Source organism: Hemiscyllium ocellatum, chromosome 39, assembly GCF_020745735.1.
Source record: "Hemiscyllium ocellatum isolate sHemOce1 chromosome 39, sHemOce1.pat.X.cur, whole genome shotgun sequence".
In the NCBI taxonomy this organism is placed as follows: domain Eukaryota; kingdom Metazoa; phylum Chordata; class Chondrichthyes; order Orectolobiformes; family Hemiscylliidae; genus Hemiscyllium; species Hemiscyllium ocellatum.
The window spans coordinates 3,335,848-3,355,536 of NC_083439.1; the positions used below are offsets into that span (position 1 = coordinate 3,335,848).

Below are 19,689 nucleotides of genomic sequence, written 5' to 3' on the forward strand. Positions count from 1 at the left end.
TTTTAAAAATACTACATTTCATCATTTATATAAATGACTTGGATGTGAACATTGGAGATAGTTAGTAAGTTTGTCGATGACACCAAAATTGGAGGTGTAGTGAACAGCAAAGAAGGTTCTCTCAGATTATAACGGGATCTGGATCAGATGGGCCAATGGGCTGACAAGTGGCAGATGGAATTTAATTCACATAAATACGAGGTACTGCATTTTGGGAAAGCAAATCTTAGCAGGATTTACACACTTAGTTTTAAGGTCCTAGGGAGTGTTGCTGAACGAAGAGACCTTGAGTGCAGGTTCATAGCTCCTTGAAAGTAGAGTTGCAGGTAGATAGGATAGTGAAGAAGGTGTTTGGTATGCTTTCCTTTGTTGGTCAGAGTATTGAGTATAGAAGTTGTGAGGTAATAGTGCAGATGTATAGGACATTGATTAGGCCACTGTTGGAATACTGCATGCAATTCTGGTCTCCTTCCTATCAGAGAGATGTTGTGAAACTTGAAAGGGTTCAGAAAAGGTTTACAAGGATGTTGAACTATCGGGAGATTCTGAATAGGCTGGGGCTGTTTTCCCTGAAGGGTGACCTTATAGAGGTTTATAAAATCATGGGGGGCATGGACAGTATAAATAGATAAGGTCTTTTCCCTGGGGTGGGGGAGTCCAGAAATAGATGGCATAGGTTTAGAGTGAGAGGGGATATAAAAAAGACCTAAGGGGCAACTTTTTCCACACAGAGGGTGGTACGTGTATGGAATGAGCTGCCAGAGGAAGTGGTGGAGGCTGGTACAATTACAACATTTAAAAGGCATTTGGATGGGTATATGAATAGGAAGGGTTTCGAGAGAATTGAGCCAACTGCAGATTAGATTAGGTTGGGATATCTGGTCGGCATGGATGAGTTTGACTGAAGGGTCTGCTTCTGTGCTGTATATCTCTATGACTCTATGACCTGTTGAGGGTAAACCTGGCTGGGGAGCATTTATTGCCCATCCCTAATTGCCCAGAGGGCAGTTAACAGTTAACCACATAGCTGTGGGTCTGGAGTCACATGTAGGCCAGACCAGGTAAGGATGGCAGTTTCCTTCCCTGAAGGGCATTAGTGAACTAGGTGAGTTTTTCTAACAATCAACAATGAATTCATGGTCATCATTAAACTCTTAATCCCAGACCTTTTCCTTATTGAAATCAAATTCCAACAGAGATTCAAACCCAGGTACCCAGAGCATTGCCTGGGTCTCTGGATTAACAATTCAGCGATAAGGGTCACTATACCACTGCTGTATGTGGGAAGTTGCTGATTGGAATTTGGTTGCTGTGTTTCTAACATTGTAAGTGTCTACACTTTGAAAGCCCTTTATTAACCATAAAGCATTTTAAGGGGAAGTGGTATTGAGGACGTTAAAAAAAATTATTGAAAGTACAAGTCTTTCTTTCTCCTATGACTTTGCGAATGATAGAAGGCAAACAAAATGGACTTTTGTTTTGTTTTGTGTCTAGTGCATCCTCACTGAGCCGTTCTGACGTCTCTGTTTGAGATGAGAAACCCGAGCTCCACTCTCTTCCTTTTTAAATCAGTCGATAGGTAAACAGGTATATTTCTGGAACAGTTACAGGAACCTGGCGACAGAACATGAGTCCCTGATGCAGAAATATCTGCACCTACTGCAGATTGTAGAGACAGAGAAAACAGTTGCTAAACGCCTTCGACACCAAATTGAAGACCAGGAAATTGAAGTGGAGCGGCTCAAGTCTGAGGTAGGATAATGTACGAAGCAGGTCTGATCCTTTCCATTTAGACTGAAGTGAGGAGGTCACCCTGGGAGGGGGTGTGGGGACATTAATCCAGGGCTGCACTGAGGGGGATTTCAAACAGTTTATTTCCTAGAATTTGTCCCCAGTTGCAGGGAATAGTTTCACTCGGTGGTGAAATCAGGAACCTGTTGCTGGGACAGTCAGATGTATTCAGTGACCCTGCACTGTACTAGAGAGACCAGTCTGTGTGGGAGAGAGGGAGCTCCTGCACTTTGAGCTCCATTCCGAACTTCTCCTAGTGAGGCTCCTAACCCCGAGCCTAGGAGGGCCATGAATTCACCCCATCGCATCTTCCCAGGGGGAGCAGAGACGGGAGAAAGGACTCAAAATACAAAGAGCTCTTAATGTCGTTTACCTTTTATTCATTAATATTCATAAGGAAGTGGGGACCTCTGGGACATGAAAGGGTGATTTGTCTCACCAACTCCACTCCATCCAAACAGAGACTATTCTAGATCTGACTTCACTGTCCTGCGCGCTCCTCCCAGGAACCCTGCACTACCCCTGCCCCACCCACCCCACCCCCAGGAGGGGCTGCCTGTTGTTTCCCAGTTTAACCAGTCCCCATTCTAGCTGCGTTTCCAGGGATGGATTGCTGATTGTTTTGGGTGGTTTTGTTGACATTCTCCCATCCACAAGAAACAACGGGCCCACAGCACCCACTCCTTGGAGATGGACATGAAGACATGGAGTCTTCTCAAGCTGCTCTGTCACTGTGAAGGCCTGTCTAGGAGAGCCATTGTGTTACTCGGAAGTTGTCGACTGACTTCACAGTTTGCTGTTTATGGCCTTGGTTAAATTGCTGTCGCTCCTGGTTGCCATGGTAATGGATGTTAGGCAAGCTTCACCATTTCCCGTTTTCATCAGCAAGTGACTCCCAGGAACGTGTGAGTCGGTATTTCCGGCCTTCCTGGCAGGTTTGCACATGTCCGTGGGTACTCTCCCCTACCTCCTCCAACCCCACCCTGTCACCTGGCTCCAGTTGCCTGTCTTCACCCAGAAGGACAGGATGCGACTGCTTTCCATTCTCTGGGTGTGTCCAAATCCCCAGAGCCAGCCAACCCCCCCCATTGGAAGCTCTGCCTTTGGAAGGACCTGCCCCATTTGTTGCTTGATCCTGTGGGCATTTGCCTGACATGTGCATCAGACAGCAAAGAGAGGAACTATTCAGCTGCTTTCCCCAAGATCACAGGCACCCAGTGAGGTGCCAGGGAGATCGATTTCAGAAGGTTCTAAGGGCCATCTTGATGGTACTGCACAAACACTTGGTGAGTCAGCCGAAGGGTTTTGAGTGAAATTAAAAGCAAGTCCTGGAAGCTGTTGCATTGTCTTTTAAAACTGAACCAGTTCCCGAATCCCTTCCCAGGAATGGAGGTTACTGGCTATACCCAATGTGATCTGTAAATAACATCAATCAGTGTAGAGCCGTGTAACTGTGACTCCCGTGGGCTCACTCCACTCTCTCTGAATGCACCTCCGTGTCAGCAGAACGGGGCACCGACGATATCCTCTTTATTTTAAACAGATTGCTTCACTGCTGAAAAATAACGAACGTATCCAATTAACACAACCTGCAGCACAGAGCGATGAAGACGTTGACATCAGGAAAATCAAAAAGGTAAAGTCAACATGCAGCGCTGAGACCCCCAGGCCTGTACTTCCCAGAGCTGATAAACTTGGTCTTTCCTTGGCATCCCTTCAGGTAAAACTGTTGTGTCTCGTGCAAAAAGTGGGGGAACCTTCCAATGTTCAGTGCAACCTCTGGTTTCCATGATCTTTTGAGCCAGTTAATAAACAAACAGGTCCTAACCACGAACTCTCTATCTGAATTCCTAAACTCTGGGAGTTTAACACTGACTGCACTTGTTTGCATCGTTTAGGGAGTGCCCACACAGGGGACCCTGACATACAAATGCCTGACTTACAAACACAATCCCAGACAGGGCTGTAATTTTAACGATCTGTCATAGGAACATTTCCTGTACAGTAGCGCCTCAACTTACAAACTTAATCCGTTCCGGGACCCAGTTCGCGAACCGAAAACTTCTCAAACTGAATCACTTTTTCCCGTTGTTCGGATAGCATAAGAGGACGGCTGTTCACAGCGCACGTGCCAAAGACGAACTGAATGAGATCACGCGGGGCCCGAGAGCTTTTGCGTTCAAAAGCGCGTAGCAAAGCAGAACAATGAAACCATGTAGTCGCACACGGGCTTTTTGCGTTCGTACCTTGAATTTCCTACATATGTTGAACCAAAACTTTACATACAATCCTTTTTCTAAACTGATTTGTACATGAACAGGGTTGTTCGTATGTCGAGGCGCTACTGTACTTACAAACTGTTGCTTTATATTCTCCTGCATTGTGTTCTCAGTAGCGTGAATGGACTGGGGGGCCACATTCACAGCCTGGACCCAGCCTGTACTAGGCTGGTTCCTTCAGGCACAAGGGCACTGGATGGTACTGAATACTTTCATAGATTTAAATATGATCTTTGAAATAACCTAACTAGTTAATATGCTACAATATAACAAACAAATAATTTGTTTTATTAAACTTATATTTAAAAGTAGGGTTTGGACTGACGAGTTTGTAAGACAAACTGTTTTCAGCAATTTTAAACACACTTTACCAAATTACTGCTCTTACACCATTGACTAAATCTTTCACAATAATGTTTTCCCATTATGCTGGTTTATTGCACATCCTGCTTAAGAATAAACAAGCAAATTGAAACAAGAAAAGCACTTTCAAAATGAATGCAATTTTAATTAAAATCTAGTTGAGATTACCTTCAGTATGGAAACTGGTTCTTCGGCCCAACAAGTCCATACCGACCCTCCGAAGAGATGCCAGACCCATTCCCCTACAGTTACCCCTGACAAGGGCACCTAACACCATGGGCAATTCACATAACCTGCTCATCTTTGGACTGGGGGAGGAAACCACACAGACAGTTACCCGAGCCAGGAATCGAACCTGGGTCCATGGCACTATGAAGTAACAATGCTAACCACTGCGCTGCCCACTGAGCCATTGGCGCGGGAATCAGTAATTTCTGCCCAGTGTGGGCATCAAGGAGGGACCTGGGCACAGGAAGGGGGGGCAGGAAGAAGGGAGCTGTGCACGGGGAGGGAGCAGTATGGAGGGAGATATACATGAGGAAGATGTGTAATCTTTAAATTAGTCATTAAACCAAGAATCCATCAGCCCTTTCAGATGTACATGTTCCCCTGGACAGGAGTTCTCCTTTAGGGTCTTTGCTCGTATTTATCCCTCAGCCTGTTTTCAGGGATTCCGGTTCTTTCGACATGTTTCTGTGGGATCTTGTTGTGCACTCTTTAATACCGAGTTCCCTACCAGAACAGAGGTGACTACTTTTGAAAATGATTCTATTGGCTATAAGGTCCCTTAGCATGTGCTGGGGCTGGCAATGCTATGGTATTAAGGGCACGTTCTCCTTTCTGATAAGTGGCATGACCAACAACCCGATGTTGCCTGACGGTGTGGGCATGGCTCTGCTATGGGCCTGTCCAGTGGGATTTTGTCAGGTTGGCTGACCGTGTGATTTTGCCCACACTAGGTGCAGAGCTTCTTGCGAGGATGGTTGTGCCGAAGGAAATGGAAGACAATAATCCAGGATTATATCCGCTCCCCTCATGCGGAGAGCATGAGGAAGAGGAACCAGGTGGTGTTCAGCATGCTGGAGGCTGAGGCAGAGTACGTGCAGCAGCTCCACATCCTCGTCAACTGCTTCCTCCGGCCCCTGCGTATGGCGGCTAGCTCGAAGAAACCTCCCATTGGCCACGATGATGTCAGCAGCATCTTCCTCAACAGGTATTAGCACCAGCTGGGTCACTCCTCCAATAGCATGGCCACTCCAATTCACCCTAATATCTCTCATTGCCAATTACTTTAAGATATTTCTGAGATGCATATGTGTCAGACTTTAATTATGCATAAAGGTAAGGTCCTCTGGTTGCTTGAGAGAGGTGTATGACATGATAAGAGCAAATAGTCAGAGACTTTTGCCCAGGACAGAAATGGCTGTCACAAGGGGTCATAATTTTAAGGTGATTGGAGGAAGGTATAGGGGAGATGTCAGAGGTGGGCTCTTTACACAGAGAGTGGGGGGTGTGTGGAATGCACTGCCAGCAGTGGTAGTAGAGTCAGGGACATTTAAGTGACTTTTGGATAGGCACATGGATGACAGTACAATGAAGGGTGTGTATGTTAGTCTGATCTTAGAGTAGGATAAAAGGCCGACACAACATCGAAGGCCAAAGGGCTTGTACTGTGCTGTACTGTTCGATGTTCTATGTCTGGGAATTTGAAATAGAAACAGAAAATATTGGAGAAATTCAGCAGGTCTGGCAGTGTCTAACAAACAGCTCTTGAAAGGAAAAATCAATTGAAACCAATTAAAAATAGTAATTGTGTGCTAACTACCTTTTAGTAGGATTAACTAACTGAAAACCCCTTCACTGAATCCCACACAATCACTATTCGGGGAATTATCAAAGACTAGAACCTGAACTGGACTCACCATATAAACAGAGGTCAGAGGAATCCTGCAGCAAGTAACTCACTTCCTGACTCCCCGAAGCCTGTCCACTGGACCAGGCACAAGGCAGGAGTCTGTTGGAATACTCCCTACTTGCCGGGATGGATGCAGCTCCAACAATACTTGAGATGTTTGAAGCCATCCAGGAGAAAGCAGGCCACTTGATTGGCATCGCATTCATCATTTTCAACATTCAATGGCACTTTCAGCGAGTTCTACCTTCCAGAAGGACAAAGATTGAGAACACCCACCCCCTGCAAGTTCCCCTCTCAGTCAGTCACCATCCTGATTTGGAAATAAATCACCATTCCTTCAGTGTCGCTGGATCCAAATCCTGGAATTTCCTTCCAACAGCGTAGTGGGTCAGCCCATGGCACATGGACTGTAACAGTTCAAGAACGCAGCTCACGAACACCGTCTCCAGGGCAACGGGGGATTGGCAGTAAATTTCGGCCCAGCCAGTGGCGCTCATATCCGATGAATGAGAAAAGATTGTGTCAAGCAGACAACCAACTGGGCAACTGGGAAATCCAAAGAAAAATCATTTCATCATGTTTCAAGTTCAGTACAACAGAGTTTTTCTGGCTCATTGTTTCTATTTGAATAGGTCACATTTGGAATGTTGTGCTAACATTTTGAGCATCTGTTATGTTTCTGAGGCTTTCAATTTCTTCAATTCCTTATTCAGTTCAAGACAGAGGTTTGGATATGAAGGGAATCAAGGGGCATTGTGACAGGGTAGTTAGGTGCTCTGTAACACGTGAGTGTGAACTAGGTGGAGGAGGGGGCGGCTTGACCCCACTGCCTGCTTCATCAATTGGGAAGGTCATGCCTGATCTGATTGTGCCTCAACTCCCCATTCCTACGCACACCTTCAAATCCTTCATCGGTCAAGAATCTCTTTAGTTCTGCCTTTAATGTTCAATGATCTTCCCTCAATCTAGCTCACTCAGCTTGAAATCTGTTTTAATGACCGGCACTGCTCAGTGGGGGAGATGGTGGTGTGCTCTGGGGGACACAGGGGCCCAAGTGCTCTGGGGACACAGTTTCAAATCCACCACAGTTAGTAAATGAGAGATTGAAAGCTAGTCTCAATAATGACAATGATTAATTATTGCAAAAACCCCATCTGGTTCAGTAATGTGAGGGAAGGAAATCTGCCATCCTTACCTGGTCGGATCAGGCCCATGTCGACTCGGAATCGCCCTCTGCGATGGGTTAACAAGGTTCTCAGTTCAAGGGAGGGGGGGGTTAAGGATGAGCAACAATTGCTGCATGCATTCTGAGAACAAACAGGTAAGAACAGGGACAGGTATAAGATAATTATACATATAAATGCACATTCTAGTCAATCTTTCTATATTTAATTTTGTTTTATCTCTTACAGCGAAACAATCATGTTTTTGCACCAGATATTTTACCAGGGACTGAAAGCCCGTGTTTCCAGCTGGCCCACGTTAGTATTAGGTAAAGTATGAAGACTCCATCACTAGTTACTGTACGGCCAGAGGAAGGTCAGTGTTAAACCAGTTAGAGGATCCTTTCCAAGGGTGTGGAAGCTATTTGACATTTGTTCTGTTGTTAAGATGGAACCACAGGCTTTTCAGAGTCGGAAGTCAAGTCATCATCTAGCGAAAAAAGCTTCATTTAAAAAAAATGTTATTGAAAAATGATTTATTTTACAATAAACCAACAGCGGTACACTATATAGAAAAGTGAACATCAAAAAAAACAACATAGACAAAACTATACTCATGTACAAGATAAACAGGTCAGTAGAAGTAATAAATAAATAACACTTCTCAGTGCCACGAAACAACAGCCCCCAACCTTCAACAGCTTTGAATATTACACCCGCAATCATCTGGAAATCTTCCTCTCGCCGTATCAACTTTGTGAAATCAGATGGTCATGGCGACACAAAAGCCCTAGTTAAAATGGCAGACAAATCTGCATCTAAGTAATCCAAATCAGGTTCCCATGTCTTATAAAAACTTTCAGTTTTTTGGTGCACTGCACCATATTTGTAAGAAAGTCCAGGGGACATGTCCCATGATTAGCTTACACTAACCCAAAGCTTCGTTTTAATTAGAACTCAGTTGTTCTTCTGAACATAGATCTGCACCAAGGGTGAAATGTGCTTTATAGAAACACAGACGATAGGAGCAGGAGGAGGCCATTCAGCCCTTCGAGCCTGCTCCACCACTCATCATGATTATGGCTGATTGTCCATCGTGTTTTCGCCCCATGACCTTTGATCCCATTCGCCCAAAGTGCAATATCTAGCCCCTTTTGAATACATTCAATATTTTGGCATCAGCTTCCTCCTGTGGTAATGAAGTCCACAGGCTCACCACTCTTTGGGTGAAGAAATATCTCCTTGTCTCCATCCTAAATGGTTCACCCCAAATCCTCAGACCATGACCCCTGGTTTTGAATGCATCCACCATCCAGAATATCCTCCCTGTATCTCCTCTGTCCAGTCCTGTTAGCATTTTATAAGTCTCTATGAGATCCCCCCCTCACCGTCCAAACTCCAGTGAAAACAATCCTAACCTGGTCAATCTCTCCTCATTCACCAGTCCACCATCCCCGGAATCAGCCTGGGGAATCTTCACTGCGTTCCTTTGAGAGCAAGAGCATCCTCCGTCAGAAAAGGAGACCAAAACCGCACACAATATTCCAGGTGTGCCCTTGCCAAGGCCCTGTATAAGTGCAACACATCCCTGCTCCTGTACTCCAACTCCCTCGCAATGAAGGCCAATATACCATTTCCCTTCATTACCGCCTGCTGTACCTGCATACTTACCTTCAGTGACTGCACAAGGACACCCAGGTCCCACTGCACACTCCCCTCTCCCAATTTACACCCATTCAGGTAGGAATCTGCCTTCCTATTTTTGCTTCCAAAGTGAATAACCTCATGTTTATCCAAATTATACTGCACCTGCATTGATTTGCCCACTCAACCAACCTGTTCAGATCAGGTTGGACTTGATGGGCCAAATGGCCTTACTTGCACTCCTACGTCTTATGGTCTTATGGTCTTATCATGGTGAAGCATCTCTGCATCCTCATCACAGTTTACCCTCCCACCCAACACGGTATCATCTGCAAACTTTGAGATATTACATTTTGAAGATGAGGTAACAATTAAGAAACCATTAATACAGGGAATGATGGAATGTGGTCACATGGATTTAGGCTGAATTTTGAGGAGAAATCAAAGAGCAGCTTTAACAGAAGCATTACCCAAATGGAATGATTTGGTCAATAAGTCTTCAAAAGCAATGCTCGGTGGTTAACACTGCTGCCTCACAGCGCTGGGGGCCTGGGTTTGATTCCAGTCTCAGGCAACTGTCAATGTGTGGAATTTGCACATTCTCCCCGTGTCTGCGTGGGTTTCTGCCGGGTGTTCCGTTTTCTCCCCCAGTCCACTAAGATTAGGGTGGATTCGCCATGGGAGGTGCGGGGTCGGGGTGGGGTGTTCTTCAAAGGGTCAGTGCTACCTTGATGGGCCAAATGCCCTCTTTCCACACTTTGGGGACTCTGAGATACTTCAATGATACAATGTGTTGGGATTGCTTACCTATACGAAAATGATTAGGGCTTAGAAGCGATTAAGGACAGAGCAAAACATCCTGTTTACACACCTGCCCAGGGGCTGTTTGGGTGAATAATGAATGCTGTCAGCAATCTTCATATCCCATTAAAGAATTTTTAAAAATCTGTGGAGTGTCAAAGTGAGCAGAACTGTAGGACAGAGATAAGTGATGGGTGGCAGCTGCAATTCTCTGTAAATAAATCTGAAGTAATAGAGATGGACATATGTTTTGGGGAAACAGTACTCTTTAAATGACAAAAGGTTGTTAAAAAAAGTGCAATTTGTGTTTTTGCACAGGACACAAAACCAAGAGGTAATGTTGAATATATACCAAACCTTAGCTAGGAGTCACAGTTGGAGTCCTGTGTGTCGTGTTTGTCACCAGTATGGGACTAACTAGGCTTGACGGATTACAGTTAAGCTAAACAGTGATAGTTGAGAAAATACCACTGAGCTCGGGATAAATTCAAAGTGTTGTAGTTTGCAGTTGAAGGTGACCTGGAGCCCACATGGATTGGTGTTGTGATAATATGATTGGGTCAGTAATTCAGAGGCTCAGAGTAAAGCTGTGGGAAACCCCACAGGTTAAATCCCACCATGGCAGCTGATGAAATTTAACAACTCAGCTGGTTAGTACTTGGATGGGGATCACCTGGGAATACTGTGCAGTGCATGGATAACAGGAAGAGGCCATTCAGCCCCTCAAGCCTATTCCACTTTTCAATGAGATCATGGCGAACATATGGCTGATTCTAGAACTAGGGAGAATTAGGGCCAGACCGTTCAGGAGAGATGTTAGGAAGCACTTGCACACACAAAGAGGTTAGGAACTCTCTTCCACAACACCAGTGGGGGCTGGATCAGTTGTTAATGTTAAATCTGAGATGGATAAATTTTGGCCCATGTCCCTTAAATATTTGCTGAATAAAAATATTATCTTCAATCTAGTTTATCTTTAGTTTATCTTTATCTGCCCTGTTTTCTCCTGCTAATATCTTGAAGACTTCAATCAGATCGCCCTTTCACCTTCTAAATTCTACTGAAAACAAGCCAAATTTGCATAATCTCTCCTCATCCTGAACTTCAAGGGCAAGTTTTCATTCTTGTAAACCCACATTGTCCTCCCTCCAAGACCTATCCATCCTTCCGAAGGTGTGGTGCCCAGATCTGCTCACGGGGCTCCGAGTTGGGTTGAAGCGGGGTTTTGTAGAACTGCTGCATCACTTGTCCTCCAATACTCTGCATATAAAGACCAACATCCCATGTGCTTTCTTGGTTATTTTCTGCTCTGGAGCTTGTGGTGGTGTGGTACATAAGATCAGCTAGGAATATGGGTGTGTTGCAAAGATGGTTGAGAGTTCAAGACACACCGTCACTGCAGACTCTACCTGACAAACAATGTTAAAGATCTCATTTTTTACTCGAAGAATTCTCTATTCCTGAGATGCTGCCTGGCCTGCTGTGCTTTGACCAGCAACACATTTGCAACTGTGATCTCCAGCATCTGCAGACCTCATTTTTTACTAAACAATGTTAATGCTGACCATGTACCCACCCTGGGGGTTTGCTATTTATACTGAATTAACGTCGGTCAAGTTTTTACAAGAATTTTTCAATGCTCCAAAGGTCGATTTTATAGACTGACATCTACCGTAATCCGAGAGAGATTAGAAAGAATTGTCTTTATGCAGAGTGCTTCAAACGGAGCTCCAATTCTTTGCTACATTAGAATGGAACGTTAACCTCCTGGCCAGACAAACAGCTGTCCCCTACCAGGCAGGAATGCTACACTCTCAAAGCACCCTCCTTCAGGTGAAGGGTTAAACCAAGGTCTCCTCTGTCCCCTCAGGTGAATGGAGAAGATCTTGTGTCTATGTGAAGGAAAACAGGAGAATTTCCCCAGTCTCCTTGCACCAATATTTAGCTCCAAACCCAACGTCACTCTGCTGGATCAGCTGATCCCTTCCTCTGTATGGAGGATTTTGTATGCAAATTTGCTGCTGCATTCCCCAAATCATACCAGTAACTACCTCCCAAAAATACTTTGGCTCTAAAAAGCTTGGGGCTGCCATTCAATCATGAAAGGTGCTACATAAATTCAATTATTTCTTTTTATCAATTCAGAGATAATCCTTTAATCTGACGTGTAATTATGTGGAAGCCATAATAAGAGTTTTAACCCCTTCCCTCCTGTGGAGATGCCAGTTCCAGGTGTTGACCTTATTTGTTCTGAACCTTCTTCCAGCTGACTTGTTTGACATTCTCCTCCCAATGTTGAACATCTACCAGGAGTTTGTGAGGAACCACCAGTACAGCCTGCAGATCCTGGCCAGCTGCAAGCAGAACCGAGACTTTGATAAACTCCTGAAGCAATACGAAGCGAAGCCGGACTGTGAAGAGAGAACGCTGGAGACCTTCCTGACCTACCCAATGTTTCAGGTGAAGCAGCAGGACTCCAGCTTGGAGTCGGGTCACAGTAATGTTTAGGAGAGTGTTCACATCTTAACGCTACTTTCTGAATGGATTACTGTCTCCTGTTGAGGTTGATCAGTGTTTAAACATGGTCTTCATTTCCCAAGTCTGTCAGTGATGGAGCAGAGATCTGATCTTCCACCAGTTCACCAGTTGTGAGTTGGTCGAACCTTGACTCGGTTGTAAGATTGGGGAAGGTTTGTCTCCTGGGGAAGGTGGACAGCAGCTCCCTCAGAGGGAAGCCACTATAACACAAACAGGACCAAAGCAACAGAAGGAAATGACTGCATTTCTGACCTTTTTAAAGATGCTAATTGGTGAATGGTTTAATTTTTTCCGCTGTTTCATCAAAATGAAAGATGAGTCAAATGTAGATGTTATAAAAACAGAATGCTGGAGAAACTCAGCAGGTCTGGAAGCTTCTGTAGAGAGAGAAATAGAGTTAATATTCCAAGTCCAGGGTGACTCTTCAGAACAGATAGATAACGGGTATTTATAATGCTCCTTGTTATGACCAGTGAGATTTTGAAATATGGTTACAACTAGGTAGGGGGTCATTGGTTCCCTTCTCTTTAAACCCTCTCTCAGTCAATCACAATCAACATTTTTAAGCATGAACATACAAAGCAGAAGCCATTCAGAACATCACACCTGCGCTGCCATTTAGTAAGATCACAGCTGATCCAAATGTAACCTAAATATGGTCTCGCCAGTCCCTGTATAATTGAAGCATAACCTCCCGACTTTGTGTTCAGTTGCCAACATGATAAATGTTCGCTTCCATTAGTTTTCCTAATTACATGCTGTGTATACATACTAACTTGTTTATAATTCATGCACAAGGACTCCCAGATCCCTCTGCATCTAGAGCTCGGCAACTTTTCATCATCTTGATAATAATTATTCTTCTTAACAAAATGGATGATCACATATTTTCCTACATTTTACTTACTCCATTTATCATGAGACTAATACCCTTCAATCAAACTGTAGCTAACGAAATCCAGAATAAGGGAGACCGAATTCCAGCGTTTACTTGAATGAAAGAGCATGGCATTGTATTACTCATTTAAACTCTTGAAAAGTAATAAAATATGATAGCTAACACACACGCACACAGACACACACATGCATGCACACAGATGCGCACACACACACACACACACACACACACGCACACGCACGCACAAAGATGCGCACACACACACAGACACGCACGCATACAGACACACACGCGCACACACAGACACACACACACAGCACACAGATGCGCACACACACACAGGCACACAGACAAACATGCACACAGACACACACAGACACACACGCATACACATGACAAGTAATAAGCTTAAAAAGGGAGGAGGATGTGTATACATGCAGGAAGGTCCAGGCAGTTGCAGGTTTAACTGTTTTTTAAGAGTTCTTGAATTGTGGGTGTGGAACCTGAATCCCAACAATTGAGATGTCACCCTGTTTCTTCCAGAGTGATGAAACATGCAGGAAACCTTGTTTTTTTCTCATGAACAGTGGTTTTTGTTTACCAGTCACTGAATTTTAGTTTGAGAGAGAATAGTTCTTCCTTATATTTTCTTTATTTGTGTTCTCCAGCTTTGAAGCATTGTTGATTAAGGCCCATTTGTACATTCCGAAGTCTGCTGCCTGTTTTTCCAGGCTGAATACCCCACAGATAACCTTCTATTTTTAACATGTAACTTGTGGAAAGGTGTGAATTACCCAGGAGATACAGACCTGAATTTCACTGCCTTTAATAATGATGTTAATTTCAGCCCAGGCTGATCTTTATTTGTTGATAATTTCATGAGCTTGGATGAACCGAGTCAGATGATTACAAGTAACCATTTGGGACCAATATCTGTTCTTTCTTTTAAAAATATTTTCAGTCCACGGAAATCTCAGGTAATCGGAGAGTTTTCAGGTAGAATGACACTCGTAACAACTTTATCATCAAATGTGACAATCAAAGTCTCATTCCTTCAATATCCATGATTTGGAGATGCCGGTGTTGGACTGGGGTGGACAAAGTTAAAAATCACACAACACCAGGTTATAGTCCAACAGGTTTAATTGGAAGCACGAGTTTTCAGATCGCTGCTCCTTTGTCAGGTAGCTAGTGGGGCAGGATCATAGGACACAGAATTTATAGTACAAGTAACAGCTGTATGACATGTTGATCTTTTGCTATAAATCTTGTGTCCCATAATCCTGCTGCACTAGCCACCTGACAAAGGAACAGTGCTCAAAAGTTTGTACTTCCAAATAAACCTTTAACCTGGTGTTGTATGATTATTAACTTTTGATAGCCATGTCAGGACTAGCACTAGTTTATGGTAACTCTAGCCAAAAGAGATGCTAACCAGATAAATAATGGTTGGTAAATTCCTGAAACAGTTAAGGTCAAACCTTTGTACACAGTAACGGCCTTGACATTTCCAGCAACACCAACCACTTCTCCCTGACCCATGAATTGCATGAGACCATCCGATCGTCAAAACATAGAATGTATGTTGAGAGAAACAAGACATGTTTACAGTATCAATAAATTTAAATTGGTGAAATTGGGCAAAATCTGACAGGTCTGAGCATCGTCGGCTCTGGTTTGATTTGTGCCAGAACTGGGCTCATTGTGCAGTGAGACCCATGACCACATCAATAGCATCTCACCCCATCTTTAATCCAGCATCATTCGTGACTCCTCAGATACTGAAGCAGTCTGTGTTCAAATGCAACATGACCAAGACAATATCCAGGCATGAGCTGAAAAGTAGCAAGAAAAGAGATTGACTGAGCTTGGACTTATTTCATTGGAAAAAAGGAGGAAGAGAGGGGACCTAATTGAGGTGTACAAGATAATGAGAGGCATAGATAGAGTTGATAGCCAGAGACTTTTTCCCAGGGCAGAAATTGTTAACGTGAGGGGTCATAGTTTTAAGCTGGTTGGAGGAAAGTATAGAGGGGATGTCAGAGGCGGGTTCTTTACACAGAGAGTTGTGAGAGCATGGAATGTGTTGCCAGCAGCAGTTGTGGAAACGAGGTCATTGGGGACATTTAAGAGACTGCTGGACATGCAGATGGTCACAGAAATTTGAGGGTTCGTACATTAGGTTTACCTTACATGAGGATCACTGGTCGGCACAACATCGTGGGCTGAAGGGCCTGTTCTGTGCTGTACTGTTCTATGTTCTATGCTCTAACATTCACATCACACAAATACCAGGCAATGACCATCTCTGAAAAGAGACAATCTAACCAGCACCCCTTGAAATTCAATGTTGTTACCATAATTGAAACTCTACTATCAACATCCTGGGAATTATCTGTAACTAGAAACTGGAGTGGCTGTATAAATATAGTGGCTACAAGAGCAGGTCGGAGGCTATGAATACTATAGCAAGTAATTCACTTCCTGACTTTCTAATGCCTGTCTGTCATCCACAAGACACAAATGTGATTGAGTATGCCCCACTTGCCTGGATGGGGGCAGCTTCAACAACACTCAAGAAGCTTAACACCATTCAGGACAAAGCAGTCCACTTGACTGGCACAACATCCACTCCCTCCACCACCGACGCTCAGTAGCAGCAGAGTGTACTATTCACAAGATGCACTGCAGAAATTCACCAAAGATCCTCAGACAGCACCTTCTAAACCCATACCACTTGCATTTAGATATACGAGTTAGGTGATTGGCCATCCTAAATTCCCCACAGTGTTCAGGCATGTGAACGTTAGCTTGTTAGCCATGGCAAATGCAGGGTTACAAGTATAGGGTGAGCGATTGCGTCTGGGTGGGACTCTCTTCGGAGGGTCAGTGTGGACTCGTTGGGCCGAATGGCCTGTTTCTGCACTGCAGGGATTCTATGAACAACAGCAGCAGATACATGAGAATGCAACTACCTCTCTAAGTTACTCACCATTCTGACTTGGGAATATTCATTGTCTCTAGGTCAAAATCCTGGAGTTCCGTCTCTAAGGGTATTGTGGGTCTACCCACAGCAGATGGTCTGCAGCAGTTCAAGAAGGCAGCTCACCCTCACCTTCTCAAGGGGCAACTAGGGATGGGCAATAAATGCTGGGCCCAGCCAGTGATGTCCGTGTTTGATGACTGAATTTTTAGAAGTTTGTTTTTTAAGTGGTGTGGCGATTTCTGGCATGGTAACAATGAGTTACCAATTAAGAGGAATATTACTTGTTAAAATGGCTCTTACCAAGCAAGCTGGACTTGAAAACATCTCAGTATGGAAATCCGAGCAGGTACCTTGCAAGCTGACATGTCAGTGGGACACAGGAGAGTGATGGGCAGCAAGGGGAAATCATAAAGGTGTAATGTCAGGGTTCAGGGGGCAGAGAGGACAGTTAGGGGCAAAGTTCAATGTGGTGAGTCTTCACAGAGAGGGTGGAACAGATGGAGATGCGCGTCGTGGTCGTGTGAGGTCAGAGGGGACATGGGTTATTGGGGTGGGGAATAAACAGTGACCAGGCAGAGTCAGGTGCTGGCAGGTGTGAGTTGTGTTCCCTGGCATCACTTTCTATTCTCTAACGTAACGCGTAATTAGAAAATGGCTCAGGCAGGAGGATGTTAGTATCAGTGTACGTTTGATGGCTGAAAGTGAGAGATCCATGTTTGCTGGGTGCTGGGAGATTGAAGCAACAAAGACATGAAATAGCTATTTGCAAAACTCAGTGAGGTTTAATCTGTAACCATTTCTTCACCTGTTTGCTGTGAATGCAGAGGGAAGGTGCCTTGCAAGTTAGATGCTGCTCAGAGGCCATTGATGGCTGTGAATTGAACATCTCAAAGATGCTCAAGTTAGTAGCAATGAGTTGAAAAGGGTTTAATGCTGGCCAACGCCAAGACATTATTCATGCAACCTCAGGGTGGGGGGGTGGGGGTGGTTGCTGTGGAAGGGACAGACCATCTGTAATTTTAACAACAGCTTGCACTGAAGACAGTGGGAGACTGAAGGACTGATGTGGGTCTTTTTCTGATGTGGTGTGTTGGGGGCTCATTCAGCACCACCCCTTCACCGAGCTGGAAGCTGAATGACTGATGGAGACATGGCCTTGGTTATTGGGATTGGATGGAGGGGCAGGGGTGTAGGGTTCTGTGCGTGTCTCTGTCAGGACAAGGAATGTGCTTAGCCCTTGTGTGGGGTACAGTATCACTAAACCAATGATGTACTGGGGGGGTGAGAGTAGTGTCCCGAGGAGGGGGATCAGGACAGTGGGAGAAGGAGCCCAACCGTGTCAGAGTCACAACCAGACAAAACCTCATCGATACCTGCTTCCAGTCAATGGGAGCTGGGTGTAGCAGGTAACAATGGGCTAGAAAACAGTCACTGGTCACAATGCCAACATTTGGTCTGCACTGGGTGGGGGGGAGTGGGTGCAAACTTCACCCTCTGCTCATTTTATTTGTGTCTAATTGTCCTGCCTGTAAATAAAGCTCATGTTTGTGTTTGTCAGATTCCTTGCCTGAATGTGGTGATCCCATACCAGGCTGTGGCAAATGGTGGGTCTACAGTGGAAACTGGGACAGAGTAACACTGGGATAGAGTGCGTTCAGATAAGATGTAAGTGACTAGGGAGAGAGGATGTGGTTGGATGTGTGAGGGAGTGTCAGTCATGCCAGCTGTGAGCAGTGGGATTTATGGCCTTGAAGTGAGGGTCAATCCTGTCTGAGGATTGTCTGAGTGCCCATTAGCCTTTGAAAGATGGCACACTCACAAGGGGTACTGGTCCTTCAGCGGGTATCCATGGAATTGCATGTTGTTCCATGTTGCACCAGCACATGGTAACATCAGGTGAAAATCTGGTGAGAGGGCAGTCAGAGGGGCAGGGTAGGTAATCAATGAGGTGAGTTTGGTGAGATACAGTGAGAAAACTCACTAAGCTGCAAGAATCCTTCCAAAAAACTGAACACAACCCTCACAGAGCCGAAACAAAATCAATGTAGGATTCAGCAACATGAGTTTTACACCCGGTCTGATTTTGTATGGAACTAACAATGGTTAAAGTTAGGGGACAGGCAACGTTATAATGCCCAGTAACGCTAAGGTGTTAATTCATTATCGAGTATGATGTGTAACGCCCAATTTCACTCCCAAAGTCAGAGGAGCTTCCTTGTCCACTTCCAAAACCTGGTTCATCATGGAAAGGCTACCTTGTTGAATGTTTTTAGGGCAAAGAGATTTTTGAACAGCAAAGGAATTAAGGGTGATGGTGAGCAGGCGGGTAAGTGGGGCTGAGTCTATGAGAAGATCAGCCATGATCTTATTGAATGGTGGAGCAGGCTCGATGGGCCAGAGGTGAAAATGTGTTGCTGGAAAAGCGCAGCAGGTCAGGCAGCATCCAAGGAGCATGAGCCCTTCTTCAGGCCCGAAACGTTGATTCTCCTGCTCTTTGGATGCTGCCTGACCTGCTGCGCTTTTCCAGCAACACATTTTCAGCTCTGATCTCCAGCATCTGCAGTCCTCACTTTCTCTGCGATAGGCCAGACGGCCTACTCCTGCTCCTAGGTCGTACCTTACTTTAAAGTGAGCTCACATTTTCGTAACCAATCCCTAAACTGGTTTCTCTTCCTTCCCGTGTCAGATCCCCAGGTACATCCTGACGCTGCACGAACTGCTGGCCCACACGCCTCATGAACACGTGGAGAGGAAGAGCTTGGAGTACGCCAAATCAAAACTGGAGGAACTTTCCCGGTTAGTAGCCCAGCACAGCAGAATGGAGCCATGCTGCCCCCTGCTAGGAGTTTCAATTCATTGTCCATCACCAATCTCTGAGATTCAACTTGAGATGCTCCAAATAACAGAATCACGGATTTGTTACAATACAGAAAGAAAGTGTTCAGCCCATGATCTCTTCTCGATCTGAATGAGCAATTCACCTTGAGCTATTCATGTGCATTCTCCCTGTAACCCTCAACATTGCTCCTTTTACTGAGAACCAGCTAATTCCCTTTTTGCCTGAGCCAGAGTCCGGATGGATTCATGTCCCGAACACCTGCTGCATGCAAACAATTTTACTTGTTGGCTTTGCATCTTTTGCCAATTGTTTTAACTTTGTGCCTTTTTAGTTTTGATCCTTTCACTATTGGGAACAGGTTCTTCCCAAACAACTCTGTCCAGAGCCTTCAAATTTGAACACTTCCTCTTACCCTCCCCAAGGAAAATAGTCCCAACGTTTCCAACCATCTGAATAATTGAAGTTTTCCATC

The 19,689-nt window shown here is 44.8% G+C and overlaps 1 protein-coding gene across 2 annotated transcripts in view; it reads left to right on the top strand.

The window, feature by feature from the left end:
• rasgrf1 (Ras protein specific guanine nucleotide releasing factor 1) overlaps positions 1 to 19,689 on the top strand; it is a 92,899-nt gene that overhangs the window by 39,580 nt on the left and 33,630 nt on the right. For both annotated transcript variants that reach the window (XM_060853336.1, XM_060853337.1), the window contains exons 3-8: positions 1,605 to 1,752; positions 3,335 to 3,427; positions 5,393 to 5,646; positions 7,761 to 7,840; positions 12,223 to 12,416; positions 19,065 to 19,174. In XM_060853336.1, the coding sequence (XP_060709319.1) occupies positions 1,605 to 1,752; positions 3,335 to 3,427; positions 5,393 to 5,646; positions 7,761 to 7,840; positions 12,223 to 12,416; positions 19,065 to 19,174 (879 nt within the window). The remainder of the gene's footprint in view (positions 1 to 1,604; positions 1,753 to 3,334; positions 3,428 to 5,392; positions 5,647 to 7,760; positions 7,841 to 12,222; positions 12,417 to 19,064; positions 19,175 to 19,689) is intronic.